Source organism: Anneissia japonica, unplaced genomic scaffold (genome assembly GCF_011630105.1).
Source record: "Anneissia japonica isolate Jap-2015-1 unplaced genomic scaffold, ASM1163010v1 scaffold288060_len1141017_cov207, whole genome shotgun sequence".
Taxonomy (NCBI): Eukaryota; Metazoa; Echinodermata; class Crinoidea; order Comatulida; family Comatulidae; genus Anneissia; species Anneissia japonica.
The window spans coordinates 30997-51607 of NW_022712486.1; the positions used below are offsets into that span (position 1 = coordinate 30997).

Here is a 20611-nt window from a genome sequence, read left to right on the forward strand (position 1 = left end):
GTCCCAAAGGTGGTCTCGAATTGGAAGAACTGATAATAGTCAACCAATTACAAAATTTACTTTATTTTTATATAAATACATTGATGTAAAACCTATCAAGGGAATTGAAGATTATTTTTATATAAATACATTGATGTAAAACCTATCAAGGAATTGAAGATAATGTAGAAACACAAATATTTCAAAAGAAAAAGAATTCAGTTCATTAATGAATCTATAATAATAATGGTAAAATGTGCACACATTTGTACCACAAATTTGGAATAAAAGAGTGTAAAGAACAAGCCAATGTGTAGCGAGTGATTCTCTCTTTAAATTAAGTATGCAAGGATTAATATCAGTCAGGCATACTGTACATTTTTTTAAGACAGCCAACAGACTTTGGTGACTACTGTATTGTGGTGAAATTTCACTGGTTCTTTTTTGTCTAGTTTGTGAACCAAACAGTCAAATACTAATAGATAAATCTGATGTTTATACAGTGAAATGAAATTTGTTTACAAATGGACAATTAAGATATTAGAATACAACCCCTACTTGCATATCTCATTTTTTCAAAGATGTGAGATTTCAAGTACTAGGGGTCATAGATATAAATTGGAAAAGAAATATGTGTCAAAATTAGCATAAACATTTTATTAATGCTTGGATGGAATGCTCTGTAAACCAATGTAAAACAGAGTTAAGGGCCACACCAGGCCTACCACTCTCTTTTGTCACTCTTTTACCAACGGTATAACAAGGCATTGCAAAGGATCACTCGGTAGATGATGCATAATACAGTACTGTACACCCTCAAATTTGAGACCCCTCTAACCCTGAGAATCCTCAAATTCAAGACAAAAATTGGAGACCGAACCCCTAGACCACCCTAAATTTTTAGTTCCCAAAGTGGTCTCAATTTGGAGGATGAACTGTATAAACACTTCAACAACTAAAGAAAACAACAATTAGAAATTGATGTTTGCCCTATTTTAATTTAAATACCAAACAATGGATGAAATTAAATATATTATGAATGTATACAATCTTATAAAAATGTAAAGAATTTATAAACAACTACAGTAACAACACCACCACATACCAGGTATTCTAATGCATGTGTCAGGGGTGGCACCGAGGTCCCCAACGAGAGCAGTGGCCGTGGTCGAACTTTCAAATATATAGAAAATACATATACAGTGCACCCTCCAAATCAAGACCCCTTTTCCAAAGACCCAAATAACAATTTTCAACCTTTTAACATAAAGGTAGCCCTACCCTGAGACCACCTCAAATTTGCAGGTCCCAAAGGTGGTCTTGAATGTAGTGCGAACTGTATATTGTTTTTCTCCCCAACGGGGGCCCAGTTGCCTATACTGGTGCCACCCCAGGCATGTGTATATGGAATAGGAGTACTGTATGCTAATTTCTTATTAGATCATAGCATAAGAGCCTCAAAGTTTTGTCAAGATAAATTTTTAAAAAATGGTTTATATTCCTGACAACTATCACATACATACTCCCTTTTGTAAAGTAAGTTACTATACAGTGAAACAAAACAAACATCAACAGTTTATTCTTCTTCAGAACTAAGACATTTGTGCAAATGTGAGCACCATATCTCGTCTTCTAAATACACACTACCCTACTATTGCCCATCTTATTAACAGGAAATCTTCATTCCCAAATTTTATATAATATTATTTACTTCCTAAAATCCATTATTTAACTTAATTCAAAATGTTATATACACATTAAAAGTAAATATGTTATTTTAATTACAGTGTGCTAACCTGTGCAGGAAACCAATATCAATTTTATAAAATTTATAAAATGATTCCTGAAATTCTATTACTTATTATTATTATTAGTGCTTTCTTCATAAGAGAATTTTGCCTGTGTTCTGTCAAATTTTACATTTATTTTGCGTAACCACTATGGTATAAAAGGAGTGTACTTTTGGTTTTCATTGGTGTAATATGAATTATTTTCACATTGGTATATGAAGGGCTTACTACATCAACACAAATCAGGCAATTACACAGAACTTCATTTTTACGTACGTAAACACAAGGATTCATTAAATCAAGGTTTGGGTTAAATTTGTGGTGCCCTTTGACCTAGTATGTATGCAACACTCAATAAACATATGTTATGAACTGAGAATGTTACCTAGGCCTACATGATATACGATGGTTTGTTTATTGTTACTGTATTGAAATAAAATAACAAATCTCTTCTTGCATGATTGCCTGAAAGGGCTGTCTGTTTTTTAATATTTTTTTGTTTCTTACGTCATCATCCGTACAAAGTGTAATTAAAACTTAGGGTTTGATTAACTGAGGTACGTAAAAACGAGGTTCTACTGTACATCAATAGGAATGAGTGTTAGTACAGTGCACGAGAGAGAGGTTTGCCATATTGGTATAAATGCTTACAATATTGGTATGAAATGCTTAACACATTGGTGTATAAAAAATTACCATAATGGTATGAAGGATGTTATATGTGGTCCACCGCACCATCGATAGCAGCGGTAAAACCCAAACATGATTGTCCCTAACACAGAGGCACGAATTGACAAGCGTAACACATGACCCAATAACGATCGCCCTGGAACCCTGTTCGTGATAAGAAAACAAATTTGTTAGCTGAATTTATGAAAGAAAATTACTCTCGTGCTGTAATCAATGTAAAATAATAATGCTGATTCTTTAAATCAATAGGTAATGATATTACTTGAATAGTTATAATAAAAATGAGACTATTTATTTACCAATACTTTAGTTATAATAAATAAGGTATAAAATATAGGTAAAGGTAGTCGAACTTGTACAGGCTGGAGTGCTCAACTCTCTTTATCAATCTTTTTCAGTTTTTTATTCAATGAGATGATAAAAATCACCAAAATTATGCAACTCATTTCAGTGCTGTACATGAAGCAGTAATTATTAAAAACCTATTTTCAATCAAAATCAAGTAGATTATGGTTGAAATTGCTGATAATAATGACTTATATTTGACATAGCCATTTATTAATTAGAACTTACTTCATTATCTCCTGAAGTTGATTAGTACTTGGTGGCTTATTCCAGTTTTCTACTATACCAGGTGTATGCCCTATGCCAACAACACCTACGACAACAGGTGCAACAAACGCTGCAAAAAACAAACAACCATCTTTAAAATATAAGCCTGGTTTCATCATTGAATTATTTAAATGTTCAAAAATCTGTATCTCATTAGCCGCTCCCCAGTTTTTCGTGTCTCAGAAACATCAGTTGTACAAATGTTATTCCCTCCGGAGCCTGGCTTTAATACCTTGTCTCACAAACTTAATTTTTTTAAAGATTGTCAGAGGGCTGAAAAAAAAATATAAATAAATTTTGTTTTCTCATTAAGCAAAATGATTTTGTCAAAACTACAGTGTCTTATGTGGAGGAGAATATATATTAGGGAATATATATATATATATATATATATATGTATATATATATATAATTTTTTAGAGATTTCAGAGGATTTTACTTTTTATGAAATTATCAATTTAATTTTTATTCAAAATCACCATTATTGACAATTAGCGGATTTGCTAAGCAAGGTATAATAGAAAGTCTTGCCTTGCATATCAATTAAATATGACATAATCAAGTGAAAATCCCAGTCCCTGTTGCTGAATAGACAGTGTTGATAGATGAGTTTGATGGAGTTTTTTAAGTTTGTGATCTGAAGCAATCTCTTACCATTCTTATGTTCCGAGTACAGAGGTTGCGTGCACATTTGCAGGGAGTTTGCCAAGAACATGTCACGTTCCGTCACAAAAACGCGACTAAGAGCAGGAAATTCACCAGTCATCTCTTCCAGCATTTCCTCCAAAAGATCCTTTTGTTTACATTTTTCAACATCTTCTTTCCTTTAGGAGAATTAATTACAATCATGTTAGTTTTTTTTTGTTCTGTACACAAAATAGCCATTATGGGTATTCAAGACCTTGGAAATAAATAGGTGGGGTGTGGTTAAGATGCTTGCCTTCCAATCCCAGGGTCATGGGTTCAATTTCTGACTGCACAGTGTGTGTAATATCTTGTGAAAAGGATTGTTGCCATGAGAACAGTGATGTATTCGCTATTGGCAATCCTTGGTGCATGTGTTGTGTGCCTAAATAAATAAATAAAATAAATTGGTGAAAGTAGTATGATTATATTTTGGATATCCAAGCTTCTTTCACCTTTGCTTACTCCTGAACTTGATACATTTTGATATTAATTTTAATTTATGAATGATGTTATCAAAACTTCTAATGGACAATAGAACAGCTCGGCATTTAACAAAAACCAATAACATCGAGTCACGGAGCAGACATGTTTCGGGAAACGTTTCCCATCATCAGTGACTAGAATATTCAATACCGTGTAGCTTTTATACCTACAGGTAGGTGATATGTTAACACTGTATAATGTGTGAGTATAATGCTAAACAGGTGGGGTATTGATTAGACCATGGTGACGATTAAACAGCAAGTGTAATATTTGAATTGGCTAATTGCTTGTTTAAAAATGGCTTCTCCCATGTAATATAAATCGCCGCCTTGATTTTCGGTTGAAAAGACAAACTGCAGAGTCCAGAACTGAGAACCAATTCTCACCTGAACAACTGCAACATTGTTCGGAGCTGTGCAAATGTTGAAAACTGTGAGGCCCTGCCTGTGAAAAGCTTGTGCACTTGTGTTGCGAGGCATCTTAAATTTTAATTTAAAATCATAGTGAAATTTGATAAAAATACAATACAGTACATTGATTCAAAATGAGTAAGCAAATAAAAGTACATGTTAAACATAATTTTGGGAAATAACAAATATGACACTGTAAATTAATCCTCGGGCTCTTTCCATACAAAATTTTCTCTGAAATGAAAACTGTTGTATGCCCATATAAGGTCATGATGTGTCTATATATAGTCTTGATCTGATGTCATCATGACCATATTTAGGTGTCAATTGTTTTTGTCAAATAAAATTTGATAGTTTGGACAGGGATTCAGACTGCTGGGGCTCTCCACTTACGTAATGGGATCTTTAGAGGTTATCATATACCAAGCTAGCCTCATCTTTTGCCATACCGACAGCTCAGCCATGGCTCTGTTCAAGGTGATCTGTATCGGTCTGTCTCCAAGGCTTATTTTACATCCAGGAACTCGCTGGGCCTAGGAATTCGAGAGAATGAATAAATTATTTTACAAAAGTCGTTTCTGCTGGTAATGTTATTTTCAATGTCTTTCATCATATTTCTCTGACGACGACAGTAAATTTTTCAAAGTTTAAATGCATGTTGCTTAACTGAATTAGGACATAAATATTTAATATTGTCTGCCAAATGATGGATTTCAAAATTCCTACCTCTCTGAAAGCTCTGCGGAATTCTCCACCAGGTGCCATTCCAAGCTCCTTTGTCAGGTGTGCAGACAGACTCAATAGAAGCACCTGCATAACCCCACTTACAAGACCACTCTGCCAATAAATCACATTTGCTAATTACTATACTAAGTGGAGCTCCTTATCTTATACCCTGTCCGGACTACCATTTTTTTTGGACAAAAAACTGTTGAATGCCCATATATAGTCATAATGTGCCTATATATAGTCATGATGTGATGTCATCATGGCCATATTTAGGCATATGTCACATGTTTTTATCAAATAAACTTAGTAATTTGTGATAATCCCTCTTCAGTATCTGTTTCTAATAATTTGACTAATTATTCCTATTTTAATTTCAGATTTATTTAATTTCTAATTAAAAAATCCCGTCAAAAATACACATAAATTGTTAATATCTTTTTTTTTTTTACAAATTTCACACCTTGTGCATTGTTTTTTGCATGTGTTTGAATATTATGTTGATGATGAACAGATCAAATGATCTGCAATGGAACTAAACAGACCAATCAGAATGTGTTGTTTAATAGGCAGGGCCAGGAATATCCAAGCATTTTTTCTACAAATACACAAGTTTACAGTTCTATGGTACGGCTGTTGTTTTGCGGAACCATAGCAACAACATCCAATTGGCTGGCCTTGGTTGAACGGCCCATTTATGACAAAATGAATAATTAGTTTTTCAAAATATTTCACTTGATAAGAGTGACTTAGATGGTGTACCTGTCGTATTGATAATCTTAATTTATCCATATTAATATTCTTGGCCTCTTCCAGCAATGTTTCTTCATCTAATTGCATGATGCTAAGCCGACTCTTGCACAGCTCCACCATAACTAAATCCGGTTGAACTGCTTCTATAGTCTGCAAAGAAAACAAAATTATGAGTGAAAAACTTGTTGAAAAATTAATATTTTAATTACATGGTACTTTAGTCTATGTGCCAAAAAAAGGGGAGTCTCTGAAGAACAGAGGGAGAAAATTGGTACATGTAAAAGAAAAAATTAGTTTCAATGTGATTTGATTAGCCATATAAAGATCAATACAATAAAAGTAAAGATCACACAAACATATAATTATAGGTAAATTTACACAGCCTGTGGTGAAATTTTAAAAAAATAGTATTTAAAAGTATTGAATTAACTAATATATTTAATTTAATTAATTTTTTTTAAAGTTTTTAATTCATCAGAGACAGCTTATCTTTATATACCACACCTTGGCAACATCATCCTGACTCTCCATGCTAAAATGAGCTGTTCCTATCAGATACACTTTAGCGCCCTCTTCAGTTTCCAATACAGTCACAGTCTTTGGAAGAACAGGGTTCTGTTGTCTTTTGAGGTATTTCAGTCGTAAAAGTTCAACATCATCCATATTGTCTTCTATATCACTCTCCTCCCCACTACTCATATCATACTCGGCATCACTTGCATCAGATATTTGGACACCATCCTCCTCATCTGTGTTCTCATTGACATGGTAACTCCCAATTTCACTGTCGCTATCATCACACATCCCTTGAACATCATCACCGCCTGCATCCACTACATCGATAGGAATGGTGGGTTGACTGATTTTCCGGTATGTCCCCTGCTCTAAGACGCTGTCCTCGGTGGGTTTGTTATCTGCTGTTAATGTGTAGCTTCCATCTTCACTGATGCTGTCACACTGACTATCTTTATCACTGTTCATTTCATAACAGGCTTGTTTACTTCCCCCTTCTCCATCGCTCATGTCAAGTTTTTCACTGAATCCATTTTCCAAGCCAGAAGTGGCAAAAGCACCCCCAGTACTGACTGTGACTTCCTCCTGAAGTCCTATTACATCTGATGACATCACAAAATAGTCAGCCAAAAACAGCAGAATTCAACTAAAAACCTCAACAACACAGTACCAAAAAGAAATCTGCAAAAAAAACATTGCATGCTAGTTAGAGTAGTCAATTTAGCGACGAACCTTAAATTCAAAGCTTATTACAATATGTAAGTTCAGCAATTAAAGGTGTGCCTAATCTCATCTACAATATGTTAATAGTTAAGGCTAGGCCTAGCTCAACTGTTCCATAGAAACCGCAATAGGTCACGGTTCCGCAGTCTCGGCCAAATTAATGTGTGTGGCTCGTCGTACAGCTAGCCTAGCCTAGGGCTAGGCCATCGGTATTATACATAAATAAAACGTTCCTACTACAGGGAATAAAGTTTAAAACCATATTAATTAGTTTAATCATTATTCATATTGAATACACACAATAAACAACATTAATACCAGTACAAAATGTGCCTAACAGCTGTGAAACATCTACGCCAAACACATTCATTCGATTGCAATAATTTTATTTTTAGATTTAACAGTCACACGTCACTGATCACAGTTCAACCTCTGACCATGTCAGCAGAGGACATGGGGTACGTACGTGTGTTGGAGCAAGAAAACTTTGAGGTAAAAAATAAATCTGTCTGTGTAAAATATCTCGGTTGTCGTGTGTTAAAAATATAAGCAACTGACGCATTTGATTTCTTCATTAGTATCGAAAATCCAGGTCATTTTCCTTGCATGATAAAGAATCTAGGAGAAATGGGCTACTAGGACCTAGCCGGACTGCTATTAGGCTATTGTATTAGGGCCCTCTCATCATACCCGGACAGCAGACTGAGGCTGAGTGTTGTCCTACCTCCTCCCATACCTAGGCCTAGGCAAGTGGTTAATGTTTAGTGAGTCAGGGAGATGCTGCCAAACATAGTTACTGTAATAATCACACACACTCACACATAAATATGGTGGAAAAAAGGATGATATTGTCCCAACAATTGTAACACGTTAGCTCAGCAGGGTGCTGCTGAGGGCCCAGTAGTGACGACTATACTCGTCAAAATCAGGGTAACGTTATATCATTTATTACTTCATTGTAGAACCACAGACTTAGCAGCTGTTAGTTCGGGGAAGATACACTTAGATGATAACGTACAAATGACGTGTGTATGTTTGTTGTGTTATGTTGCCGGTAGTACACTTGAGCAGCACAGGTGGGGCTGCCCTTCGAACATATACCAACCCATGCAAAAAGCAGACGAGAAAACTCGCACTTGGCATAGTGAATGAAAAGTGCTGTCACCGTGCCGCCGACGAGTTTACTCTTCCCCTAATATTTTCTCACCAATTTATTAGACACATCATTTTTTGGATGATATGCGACTAGATAAAATTTCAAAAAAGTATGTTTGCACACAGGAATGAACCTTAAAAAAGGGTCTGGCAGTCAAATCCGAAAAGTTTATTGGTGGAACTGGTTTAACCCTAACCATAACCTTCAGTTCAGTCTCACTATCCTGATGCAATATACTATAGCATGTCAGAACAATATCCATTTCCAACTTCTAAAGTTGAGGAGGAGGGTAAAAAAACAAAAACTATCAGGTTACAGTATTAAATATATGATGTCTATTTTGATATCTATAGTGTGCAAAGTTTAACAGCTTTTGTTTTAGTATAATATGTCACAGTTGATTGTAGATTGATTGTTTATTACAGGTTGAGAACTAAGAGCTATTGACTAACATCATCAGGTGTCTTGCTGCATTTCTTTGCATTATGGGTAATGTCCAAGTGCAGGATTTTGCCCCTGTTCGTCCAGATGAGCGACGTGAGCTGAATCTTGGATGTCGAGTTACACCTCAACTATATCAGCAGGTATATTTCACAGATCTGTTCTGTTTTTTTATTAATTTTTTTCTATTGAACGCTGGGAGCACACTGCGCAGCCCGATGTGAACCATCAGCAACTGCAACACGATGGCATGTAACAGATCATTTTTAATGACGATCCGCTCAAACTGCCACCGACAATCGGCAGAAAGAATTTCACTCAGAGTCGCACAGAGTGCTGACGGCCGGATTTATTTGGTAACCGTCAGCCAGTTTAGTGTTATACTGTACGTGAAGAAAAATTTTGAGCCCCTATTGAGAAAATCGGTTACACTTTATATTAATTCATAAAATTATATAACATCTTGTCTTTTCAGCATGTTGATGGTGCTGCTGTAGAGGGCGCTCTGACTGAGCTTCCGTGGTCAATTGTTGATTCAGTCTCTCTCTTTGAGGAAATGGACGTATCCTTCAACGAACTGACCAGAATCCCGCCGGAAATTCCTCTGCGGCTACCTCATCTTTCGACTGTGAATTTAAGTCATAATCGACTGACATCCCTTCCAGATAGCTTTGCTCTCCTTTTTCATCTTAAGAACGTGCTTCTCCATCACAACCAAATCCAGAGTCTTCCGAAAACATTCATTCATCTGGTGAAGCTAGAAAAGCTTGATCTTTCTTTCAACAGTCTAATGAGCTTGCCAGATAATATAGGTCAAATGGAGTCCCTAAAAAAGCTGAACATCTCTGATAATCAACTACACAGAATTCCAATCTCATTAGGTGGCTCAAAGCAAATGAATGTTCTCCTAGCTTTCAATAATCAGTGTCTGCTGCCACCACAGTCCATCTGTAATGAAGGATCTGATGCATTATTAAGTTTTCTTAGACTTCAGTTTCACAATGGAAATATACCTAAAGTTCTTCTTCCTGGGAATATATTTCAGAGAGTTCGAGGTAAATTTAATTGCCCTTTTTTATATAGATTTTTCTCAATTTTTTTTTCTGTTATCATATCTTACAATACAAAAAATACTTATGTTGTTTACTTTTATTTATGTTTTGTTTATACTTCTGTTATTATTGTTGTTTTTATTTGTTATTGATATTCTTTATAGGTTTATTTTATAATTAAAAATAAATTGTTATTGTTGTTATCATTTTGTTTTAAAATTATATACATACATTGTTATTCTTAATGCTGTTTTTAATATTATTATCATCATCATCATTATTATTTAAAGTATATTCTTATTTTGTAACAATCTCATGAACATAATTCTTAATCAAAATTTAAGATTCATTGAAGATATACATTTAATGCTGAGCATTAATTTGCCCAGTAAGGGTGGATGGATGGATTTATTCGGTATAAACACCAATGATAACCCACGAAAGTCTAGAAAAAGACATCCAGTGAGGTTCTTCTTTTGGTGATTCAATACTCTTTTCTGAAGAGTGTACTGCGTTCTTTAACGTGCACATGGGCCATAATGCACACAGGACCAACGGCTTAAACGTCTCATCCAAAAGACGGTGCACTTAAGCCCTCTGACTAAAACACAAGGAGAGCAGCGATGGGAATTAAACCAGGGATCTAGAAATCTTCACGGTTCAGCGCAGACACAGTGGCTACCACCAGATTAACCGACTGAGCTAAGCGGTTTTTCAAAGTTGAAAGTTCAGGCGACAACCATTGTACTAACTGCAGGCTATAGTATACGCCACACCATGTAATTTCTTGCCCCGAAACCTAGACTCAGAAATATCGGGTTTGTGTCCAGTGTTCCACCATAGTTTCAGATTTACGTAAAGCACATAGACTGTGATCTATTAGGGGCTTAAAAATAGTTTTATTGTGTATTATTATGTGCAAGTAATATCTTGTATATTGTAATTTTTAACAGGTAATGTCCTGAATTCATCAGTAGGAAATCCGCATTCAGCCAGAGCACAATATCTACAAGAACAGACACAAACAACAAACACAACAAGCAGGATTCGAACACCGCTTAGACCAACCCTTGGTGCTACTACGCTTGATGCAGATGAGCTGAGGGACAAGATAGTTGGTAAGTATGAGTGACCAATAGTAGCTTGCATTACACTATGTAAAGAGGTTGTGTGAGATACATTGCTAGTTGCAGATCTAGAATCTTTCTTGCTGGGGTGGCGCAAGTTGCAATTAGGACCTATGGTCCAAAGGGTGTGTAACCTTTGGTGCGAAACGAAGATCTGTGCTTAGTAATGGATGTCCATTACTAAGTCTGGAGGTCCAGAGGCAATTTCTTATAAAAGCTTTATAGTTTTACCCATTTCAACCTCTTATCTAAATGATTTCACACTTGGTTATTTATTTGCCATGGGGGAGTGCTGCGATTGTGAGAGGTGGGTGACTGCCTCTTTTTTCCACCCACTTGATCCCCTACTGATTGTTTTTAGGCTAGCAAATGATGGTAGTTTGTATAATGTAGAACACTTCTCACTACATTAGGTCTGGTGTATGGTGCAGCTATTGGAGATGCCCTTGGTCTTTGTACTGAGAACCTTACTAGAGATGAATGTCTTTTCTATTATGAAGAGGATGATTTAAATTACAAGAACTCAATTACAGATAAACATCGTCTTCAGTGGGATAAAGGCGATTGGTCAGCAGATTTTGATCAAATGGTAAGTTTGTATAAAGATTATTTAACACCATTATTTCATTATTTTCATTTCACATTAACAACAACCTCAATCTGACACTGTCGTTGCATTATTGGGACACTCAGTGTTTTTAAAATTATTATAATGCCGGGGATTGGGGGGGGGGGGGGGAGAGAGAAGTAAAGGGGGGGGGGGGGAGAGAGAGTAAATGATGTGTAGGCATTAAACAATTTGTAGAGATTAAGCTCTGCCCATGCTATAAAATTTTCTTTGACAAAGAACTGTTGTATGCCCATATATAGACATGATATGTCACATGTTTTTGTAAAATCAAATTTGATAGTCTAGGCAAGAGTTAGGTAGCAAGTTTCATCCAGCCATATCATAAATTTTTATTTACCATACAACTTGGTGTTTTCTCCCGTCCTTCTTTTAGGCACTTCTTCTGGACTCTATTCTTCACTGGGCTGGTGTCGTCGATGAGCTTGATTTTGCAAAGCGCCTGTTTCTGTGGAGTAAACATGGCTTCCCTGACCTTGGCGACACCAAAGGCTATGAAGAATTCAGCAATGCTGTTGCTAAGGTGATTTGACAAATTATTCTTAACCCATGGAGGCCATGTCTCCCTTGGGTCATAAGAGTTTTCAGGGGATCGGTGTGACCTCCTGAACTCCTGCAAGTAAGCAAAAATCTCCCGGGAAATTAACATCCCACAAATTTTTAATGTTTCTGTGTGTGAATGCAATTTTAGTGATGCAGTTTTACCTGTTTTTATCCTAGGCTCTCCATCACAAACAATTTACCAAAAAGCCACATGATGCCTCGCAAGAAATCTGGGAAAGAGCTTATGAACCTGATGACCCTGAATCATGTGACCATTTAGCAGACAACGGAGCATTAGTTAGAACGGCAATACTGGGAATACCTCATTTTCACGACATAAAAGAAGTCTCAAGCAATGCTGTACGAATATGTAGAGCTACTCATTATGACCCAAGGTATGATTTCACAATGTGCACCTTGATTGGATAATTTACACAAGAGAATGGGAAGCTGTTGACAGTGGCAATTTGGGGTTAAGCGCCCAAGTGTTTACTATGGTCTTCACGCTCTGATGAGCACAGAACCACCGTCCACCCGTATTCCCGTCCTGTTTTGTAAAGTGCCTAGTAATAAAATCCATGTGGCTCTATCAGTGATGGCACCGCTAAGGAGTAAGGGGTTTCTATCCAAAAATTAGTGAGTTTGAGACTGACATATATTTGTGTCTACCCAAGAGTATAATTGGGTATGGAATGAAGTATATGCATAGTAATTTAATGATAGTGTCCTATTTTAATGAATAAGTGCTTCCTATAATGTTTTGATTTGACCATATACGTTCAAGGTTTAACTTTGACTTTGGTAAAGTTGCTTGTGGCCTTTATTAATTTAATCTTATGTAAGTGTGTTACACTAGATTTAACTGGTTTGTATTAAATATGTCTTTTGTGTAGATGTCGAGCAAGCTGTGTTGTGGTCTCAGCAATCATTGCAAGTATATTACAAAATTCTCACCCCCTGTCAAATACTAAACACCTGAACGCACTGCTTTCCAGTGCAATTGAATTAGGCAAGGAGCAACTCCAGAGTCCTAAACACAAAGACCAACTTGATAAATACTGCTGCATGAAGACTTTTGGACAGTGAGTTTGGCATTCTGACAATTTTTTGAATATGTGATAAATATTCACAACATAAATAATGGTATTGGTTACTTGCAATTGAGGATGTGCTTATATGGGCGTGATGCTGTGTGTATGTTGCTGCTGATGTGTGTTAATGTACAGTGCATATGCAGGTGTCGATATGCACATATCTAGATGCAGGTATATATTTGCATACGCAGCTATTGATGTGCATATGAGTGTTTTGTGCATATTGTAGGTATTGAAGTGCAAATGCAGGTATTGATGTACTTATGCAAATGTTGATAGGTTAATACAGGTGTTGATGTGCTATTGCAAGTGTTGATATAAGTATATGCTGATGTATATTACCATTTTTTATGTGTATGCATGTATTTACTGCTGTTCAGATAACCATTGCATTGCATGTTTGCTATTTCTATGCAGGTGTATATACATTTATAAGGTGTACCTACGTTTGTATGCATGTACTTCTGCATATGCAGATTTGTTTTGCATGTCCAGGTTGCTGTGCTTATGCAGGGGTTACTACTATTCATATGCATGACCTTTGCATATTATTATTTTTTATTGCTAAAATCAATTAGTACACAGCTGGATAGCTGTGCTGAGTTCAATCATTATGACTTAAAAACCAGTCATCCATGTACCCCTATTGATCAATTTTCCAAGCTTTAAAAAAAGTTGTTGGATATCAAGTTGCAAAACTGATTATTTATTTTTCTCCAATTTGGTTGTTGAAAATTGCAAATCATTTCTCTTAAAGTTAAATAGTTGAATAACATACTGTAAAGATTTACTCATTTCTGTTCCAATGTTTTGAATCAGTGTAGTTAAATTTGTCCCTAATAATTTGTTTCGACTTATAAGCACAAAAAGTGTAAAGCAATAGTTTTAAGCTGAACATACCCCTTTAATTTCAGTAGTCAAGTTTGACCAACCAAAATATAATTTTTAATCAAAAAACACATTACAAACACACTTTGAATAGAAGTCTAGTGAATGTTGTTAAGTTTGTGTATTGTATTCATATTAAAAAATATGAATATCATGCTCAATAGAGCCAACAAAGTCAAAACAACGGTAAACACCATTTTCAAATACATGTGAAATCTTTGCTATTGTCAGAATTTATGTATCTGGCACTTAGCTGATGTCTATTGTTAGCAAAGGGCTAGTGGAAGCGGTTTGGTGCAGTGGAAATGGTTTAGTTTCCTAACATCTGGGTTGGGGTTTCAATCCCTCGTGCATTTCACTTGTGTCCTTGAGAAAGCCAGTTTATCTGCATTGCTTCTGTGGCAACAGCTCTTAAGCATGCGGACCCAATGACCATGGAAAACAAAGCGCTTTGTAAGGGATAGGTGATGTATAAATACCAAAGAGCTATTAAACAACTAGAGTGCTGACAAGATGGCAGAGCAATGAGTTGTGTATGTGTACCATCCAAGATGGCTGCCGTAGGAAGGCGCCACCTTCAGGCTTAGTATACATATTATTACCATAAATAAGCCCTCTGACTGAATATTATTTCATTAATGATAATTAGTATTGATAATGACAAATTATTAAACTGTCGTAGCCAAAAAGAGGCAAGTAGAGCATCTTATTCAAATATTAAAAAGAATTAAAATCGTGTTCATTACACCCACACACTGCAATGCTCGAGTTTCAAAATACGGGTAACTAGCTATACTGAACTTTCTGTGTAAATTGAGGGCGCAATTGAAAATGATAGTGCTCAGGGGAAATTTGATTGGCTGAATCTATGGCAGCCATCTTGGATGGTACACACACACAGCTCTGCGTATTTCGAACATCGAATACATTGCTGTTAGCGCTCTAGTATTCTTATTATATCTCTATGATAAATACCAAATAACAAATAACAAAAAAAGGGCTATAATCTAATAGGGTATTGCTACAGTACCTATATTACTTTGTTTTACATATTATTATTATTTAGGTTCATTGACATCACTACGTCAATTGGATTTGAGGTGACCCAGGCTCATTATCTTTCAAGGGGTGAGATGCCTTTTAAATGATTAATGACAAGGTGTACAACATACCTGTTTTAAAATCTGAGTTTCATTTTTATGAGGCTGCAAACCCTGTATAATCTTACATGACTTACTTAGCTTTCACCTCTATGGGGTGCATTCCCCTACATCGAAATTTACAATTCACCATAAATTTTAAGTTCCAAAGTAGGGGGAATGTAAGTACCTTTGTAATTTACAATGTATCGCATACTGTGAATTTCAGAGAAGTTAAAGTTACAATGTATAAATTGTCATAATTTGACTGAATTATTTAAATGCCAAATATAGAGTTATCCCCCATTCTTTTCCTCCCACTCTCCCTAGCATTTCTATTTATTAAGGTCAAATAATCAGGTCGAAAAAAAAAAGTATTTTCATTCGTGAAGGTTTACAAGTGGAATGACCAGTGATCAAAACTTTTATTATCTAAACTCTGTAGAAATTTGCACGTTTAGATAGATTCCGCTGCCATTATCAATGTGGTGGATTGCACACAAGCAATTGTGTGTGCGCTGAACCGTGCAGATCTCTTAGTCCCCGGTTCAATTCCCATCACTGCTCTCCTTGTATTCAGATGAAACTTTAAGCCGTTGGTCATGTGCATTATAGCCCAAGTGCACATTAAAGAATACAGTACACTTTTCAGAAAAAAGTAGGGGATTGTCTCCCGGTGTACTGCCCATTCACCACCAGAAGAACCCCAATGGTAATAAGCCTTTTTGAGATGTGGGTTACAGTATCCATGGTGTTTACAGTATCCATGGTGTTTACAGTATCCATGGGTTACAGTATCCATGGTGTTTACACCAAATAAATCCATCCATCCAGCTTCTTAAGCACATCTTTTTATATTTTGCTGTTGTTGCATTGTGATACCTATTGGCACTGATTTCTAGGAGAAAATTGAGTATACAGTATTAAGAATATGCAAATATCGTGAATTTGCGAGAGATGGCTTATTTTGCGGGAGATTCCTCTTGCTTACAGGAGGCCTTCCTCATTTCCGAGAAACTCCCACGGCTTGTGGGAGACTTAAGCCGGGCACTTACTGCGCATGTAGTCGTCGGCCAACGCGATTCTATGCAGAATGCAATGCGACATTGTGCGCGCAACGGAACATTTTTAGTGATGATCCGTTCAGACTGCCGCCGACAATTAGCAGACGGCGTCACAGACGACCCGTTGTGCGACAGTCGTACAATCGTCGCATGACCGTCGTAAGAGTGCCCGACTTTAGGACCCCTTGAAAAAAAGTGAGTGAAGGTATTGGACACATGAATTTAGTAGTTGCCATTGATAGAATGTTTATGCTTATTAGGCTTTTATAGTGTGTAATATGCTATGGAAGATGATTGATTCTGGTGTTGATATATATGTGAGTTAATACATCATTATGTTCCTTCTGAAAGTTTAGATGCTGTTAATCATCATATTCAAAGGCAGAATTAAAGAAGGGCTCTGTCGACTTAGCTCCCTTTCCCCAAACTCTGGAATATAAAAAAAAAAATGTGTGAAAGAAAATTACAAAATACATTTCTGGCCATCTAGAAGCCATGGAGAAGTCGTGGTGATCTGTACCCTATCTGAAAAAGGACCTCCCTGTTCCATGTCTGTTTCAAATACTTACATCTGCCACTAGCGTCTGAAGTGCTTATTCACTTTAAGCGTATGTTTTAAACTTGGTTGACTAAGCAAGTGTCTCAAATTAGTATGCACATATCTCCTTGCAGCATACATACCGTGTAACTACAGCAAGTATCAAATATCATTTGTACTTACAATGTTCACGTTTCACAGAAGTATCTGTGATTTCTACCTTCCTATTTTGCCACATCTAATCCCAATATGGGTTATTCCTAATTGAAAATATTCTACTTTTGTATATTTATTCCCCATGGATTGTAATTGAAGCGATTTTCTATTTTCTTACAAAATATTTAAATTTTAATTATTAATTCAGTTGCCATATATTCATGCATGATCAATAACACTAATTGTGTTATATCAAATACTATACTTAGTATATTCCATGCATAATGTAATGGGAAATCCACAAAATTGTGCTGCAATTGTGATAGCAAAAGAGATGCTTTCCCCCTTGCAGCAACAAAAATAATATTTACATCAAAAAAAAATATGAGAACACCTCCTTATAATTCCTTTCATTCAGACTGTAGCCTTCCTCTTCCCCTGAAATTGTTTACATGATCAATCCAATCTAAACTTTGACTCATCAATCAATTCATTTTAAATCAGAAAACCTCTAAATGAAGAAGCATACATAACTAGAGGGCACTGTAAGAGTGCATACCTCCGCCTTCATCATTCTCCTCTGTAAAAATTTCCCATGCATATTGTCCCCATGAATAAAAATGTATTCCTTGCTGTGCTGATGCCTAAATGGCTTGACCGGTAATAAGATGTTAAGTTATTGCATACAATAAAAAAAAAAAAAAAAATGAAAACAAAAAAACAAATAGACATCAGAGAATTTGAACCCAGGGTCGGTATTGTGGAAAACAGTCTTCTAACTACTACAGCAAACTGTTTTCGCATCTATCGCTGTTAAATTAATATGTTTTATTACTCTTCTTTGGCAAACCCCGTAAGCACATAAACACATGTCCATACAGCAGATTGTTCTAAGAATAGTTTTCATTTATTTTGGCCATGGATAATTGTGACCAAGTTTGTCGAGTTTCTGATAAAACTTGTTCGCTGTAGGCTGTTATAGATATGTACAGTACAAGTAGTTTTTCGTCGATTGTGATCCTTGACCTTTGACCATGCCCCTTCAAAATTTAATCACCTCGAGATCCTTGGTCATGGATCATTATGAGCAAGTTTGGGGAGTTTCTGATAAAAACTGTGGCCTGTAGGTTGTTAGTCCTATACTTGCAAGCAAGTGGTTTAAGTTTTATTTGACAAAAACATGTGACATGCCCAAATATGTTCATGATGATATCACATCATGACCATATATAGGCACATCATGACTATATATGGGCATACAACAGTGTGGACAGAGATTTAAAACCATAAAGTTTAGGCCTTGGAAGCTATGAATTGTTCATGCTCCATTTTACATGTTTTTGAGTTAAAAGTGTGCTGTCTGATGCTTAAGTATAATACTGCTGTTAACAATCTGGAAAATTTGGATAAAATTACTGCTTATTAAACAACATCAAATAATTTATCAAATTTCATCCAAAACAATTCAGTTTAGTTTTCAGTGATAAAAATTTAGATGAATAAACAATGTTTTTTTTACTACAAATATCCTTAAATTACCAACCAGTTGATAGGTCTGCAAAAAAAGGAGAAAAGAAAGGTATTATTTATGTGTTCAGACTTGATCCTAATATTAATGGTTACATTAATAGATGAGTGTTGATATGGTAGGAATTCCAATAAAGATGTTTGTCAGAACCTATTCACTGAATACTCATTGTATCAGTATTGGAAAGTGATTTTCAAATATGTTTATTTGATATAATCCCACGCAAATCTCTATAAATTATTTATAGATCATTAGCTAAATTTTTATATTGATGGTTGGGGTCAATGCCCTTTTAACATATTTTGTGGCCAATTGTGGATCAGTTACCAGAAAATTCCTTTGGAGTGGAGGCTAGCCAATTGAGAAATAGTTGGCAAAATTATATCTTGCCTCCACCCTTAGTATTACCCATTGTAAGTACTGCTTAAGAAATGAGAATAAACGTCAGTAAATTATTAATAGTAAAAGAATCAATACTTCAAATATTTAACTGCCCCCTTACAGTTTATTTTTGTTGACTTCAAAATGTTCAACCACTGTATTTTACCTGAAGTAGGATTTTATTATTTATTTTTTAGAGGAGCTATAATTTGGTTTGATATCTAAAAAAATTCAATTGGATGACTATAATGTCATATAAATTAATTTCAAAATTCATCTTGCTGTTTCTTGGTTTTCCACCTGGCTTGTCTGCTTGTATATATATCAGCCCTCTCACTTATTAACTTGAACTTAATAATTTTCATATGTTTTATGTTGTTTGTTGATGGTCTTTAATGATATTACAGTCTAATAAGACCACAACATAAGGAAGTCCTCTCTTTTAACTTTTAAACTTCTAAACTTTGTGTAGCTCAATATATTTATATTTTCTTAAATCATAAGGAAGTCCTCTCGTTAAATGAGCATATATAGTACAGAAAATTTTGATTGACTGTCAATCTCTGATACCCAAATGTTAGGAAATTATGTTTTATGCATGCACTGATATGAGAACTTTAACCTAATAACTTTGATATGTATATGTTTTATATTTTGTTTGTTTAAATGAATTTCTTTAATAATAATTTTGCAGTGTAATATGACCATAACATAAGGAAGTCCACTCTCTGTAAATGTAAATATAAGTACAGAGAAGTTTGATTGTTTATCAATATAATCATACACATGTTAGGTCCAAATTCCAAGACATTACGTTTTATGCACGCTTCAACGAGGAAATTTTAAAGATAATAATTTTGATACGTACATGTTTTATGTTATGTGTTTGATTGGTCTTAGTTAATAATAATATTACAGTTTTAAATTCATATTTTGATAAAAATTGCTCATAATATAGCTTAAGAAGCAGATTAATGCAATTCTTTCAACAATTGTACCTTGACCAAAACAAAACTTGATTGGTGTGATTTTACTTCCACCAGGAAATTAATTAAGATTCATAATTTTCTTTTGTGATTTTAAAATAACAAAATATAATAAAATTATATATGCCTTCCAATAAGGTTATAAGAAACAACACATATGTATATTCTTCCTATGATTGTTTCTTTGATTAACCATACATTGGCACATATAAATCAAAATAAAATAAGAAAACAACTCAACAGTACATCATGCAGCCAATTTAATTACAGTCCCTTTTAATTAATAGTTAGACAATGCAAAAATGTATTGCATTTTTATCTATATTTTTTGTATTTGGTTAAGGAATGTGACATTTCTGACAGAAAGAGTTGGAATTTGCCAGACCACCAGGCACTGCAATCACTTTATATTTTTTTTAATATCTTTATGTCTATAATGTCAACGTATACGTTTCTACTTTGTGCAATCATACTTATTTTATATTATCAAGGCATACGTGGAACCTACACACATTACATCGTGT

The 20611-nt window shown here is 35.2% G+C and overlaps 2 protein-coding genes across 4 annotated transcripts in view; one reads left to right on the top strand and one right to left on the bottom strand.

Moving 5' to 3' along the window:
* Positions 1–419: 419 nt before the first annotated feature.
* On the bottom strand, positions 420–7790 carry LOC117107892 (traB domain-containing protein-like). 2 transcript variants are annotated; one of them, XM_033249727.1, is made up of 8 exons: positions 7685–7790; positions 6635–7324; positions 6140–6280; positions 5378–5488; positions 5045–5184; positions 3726–3895; positions 3033–3141; positions 420–2603 (listed from the first exon to the last, which is right to left on the bottom strand). In XM_033249727.1, the coding sequence occupies exons 2-8, from the start codon at positions 7253–7255 to the stop codon at positions 2462–2464; spliced, it is 1434 nt and encodes a 477-aa protein (XP_033105618.1). In that variant the 5' UTR covers positions 7256–7324; positions 7685–7790; the 3' UTR covers positions 420–2461. The 2 variants fall into 2 exon arrangements, with proteins under 2 accessions (XP_033105618.1, XP_033105619.1); XM_033249728.1 differs by having other exon boundaries at positions 7667–7685.
* Positions 7757–20611, top strand: part of LOC117107891 — a 17227-nt gene continuing 4372 nt past the window's right edge. Inside the window, exons 1-8 of one of the 2 annotated variants that reach the window (XM_033249724.1) lie at positions 7757–7858; positions 8948–9106; positions 9439–10018; positions 10969–11133; positions 11556–11731; positions 12147–12293; positions 12491–12708; positions 13207–13395. In XM_033249724.1, the coding sequence (XP_033105615.1) occupies positions 9008–9106; positions 9439–10018; positions 10969–11133; positions 11556–11731; positions 12147–12293; positions 12491–12708; positions 13207–13395 (1574 nt within the window). In that variant the 5' untranslated portion in view covers positions 7757–7858; positions 8948–9007. Of the gene's footprint in view, positions 7859–7939; positions 7959–8947; positions 9107–9438; positions 10019–10968; positions 11134–11555; positions 11732–12146; positions 12294–12490; positions 12709–13206; positions 13396–20611 lie in introns of those variants that run through there. The other variant, XM_033249725.1, reaches the window with a different exon arrangement.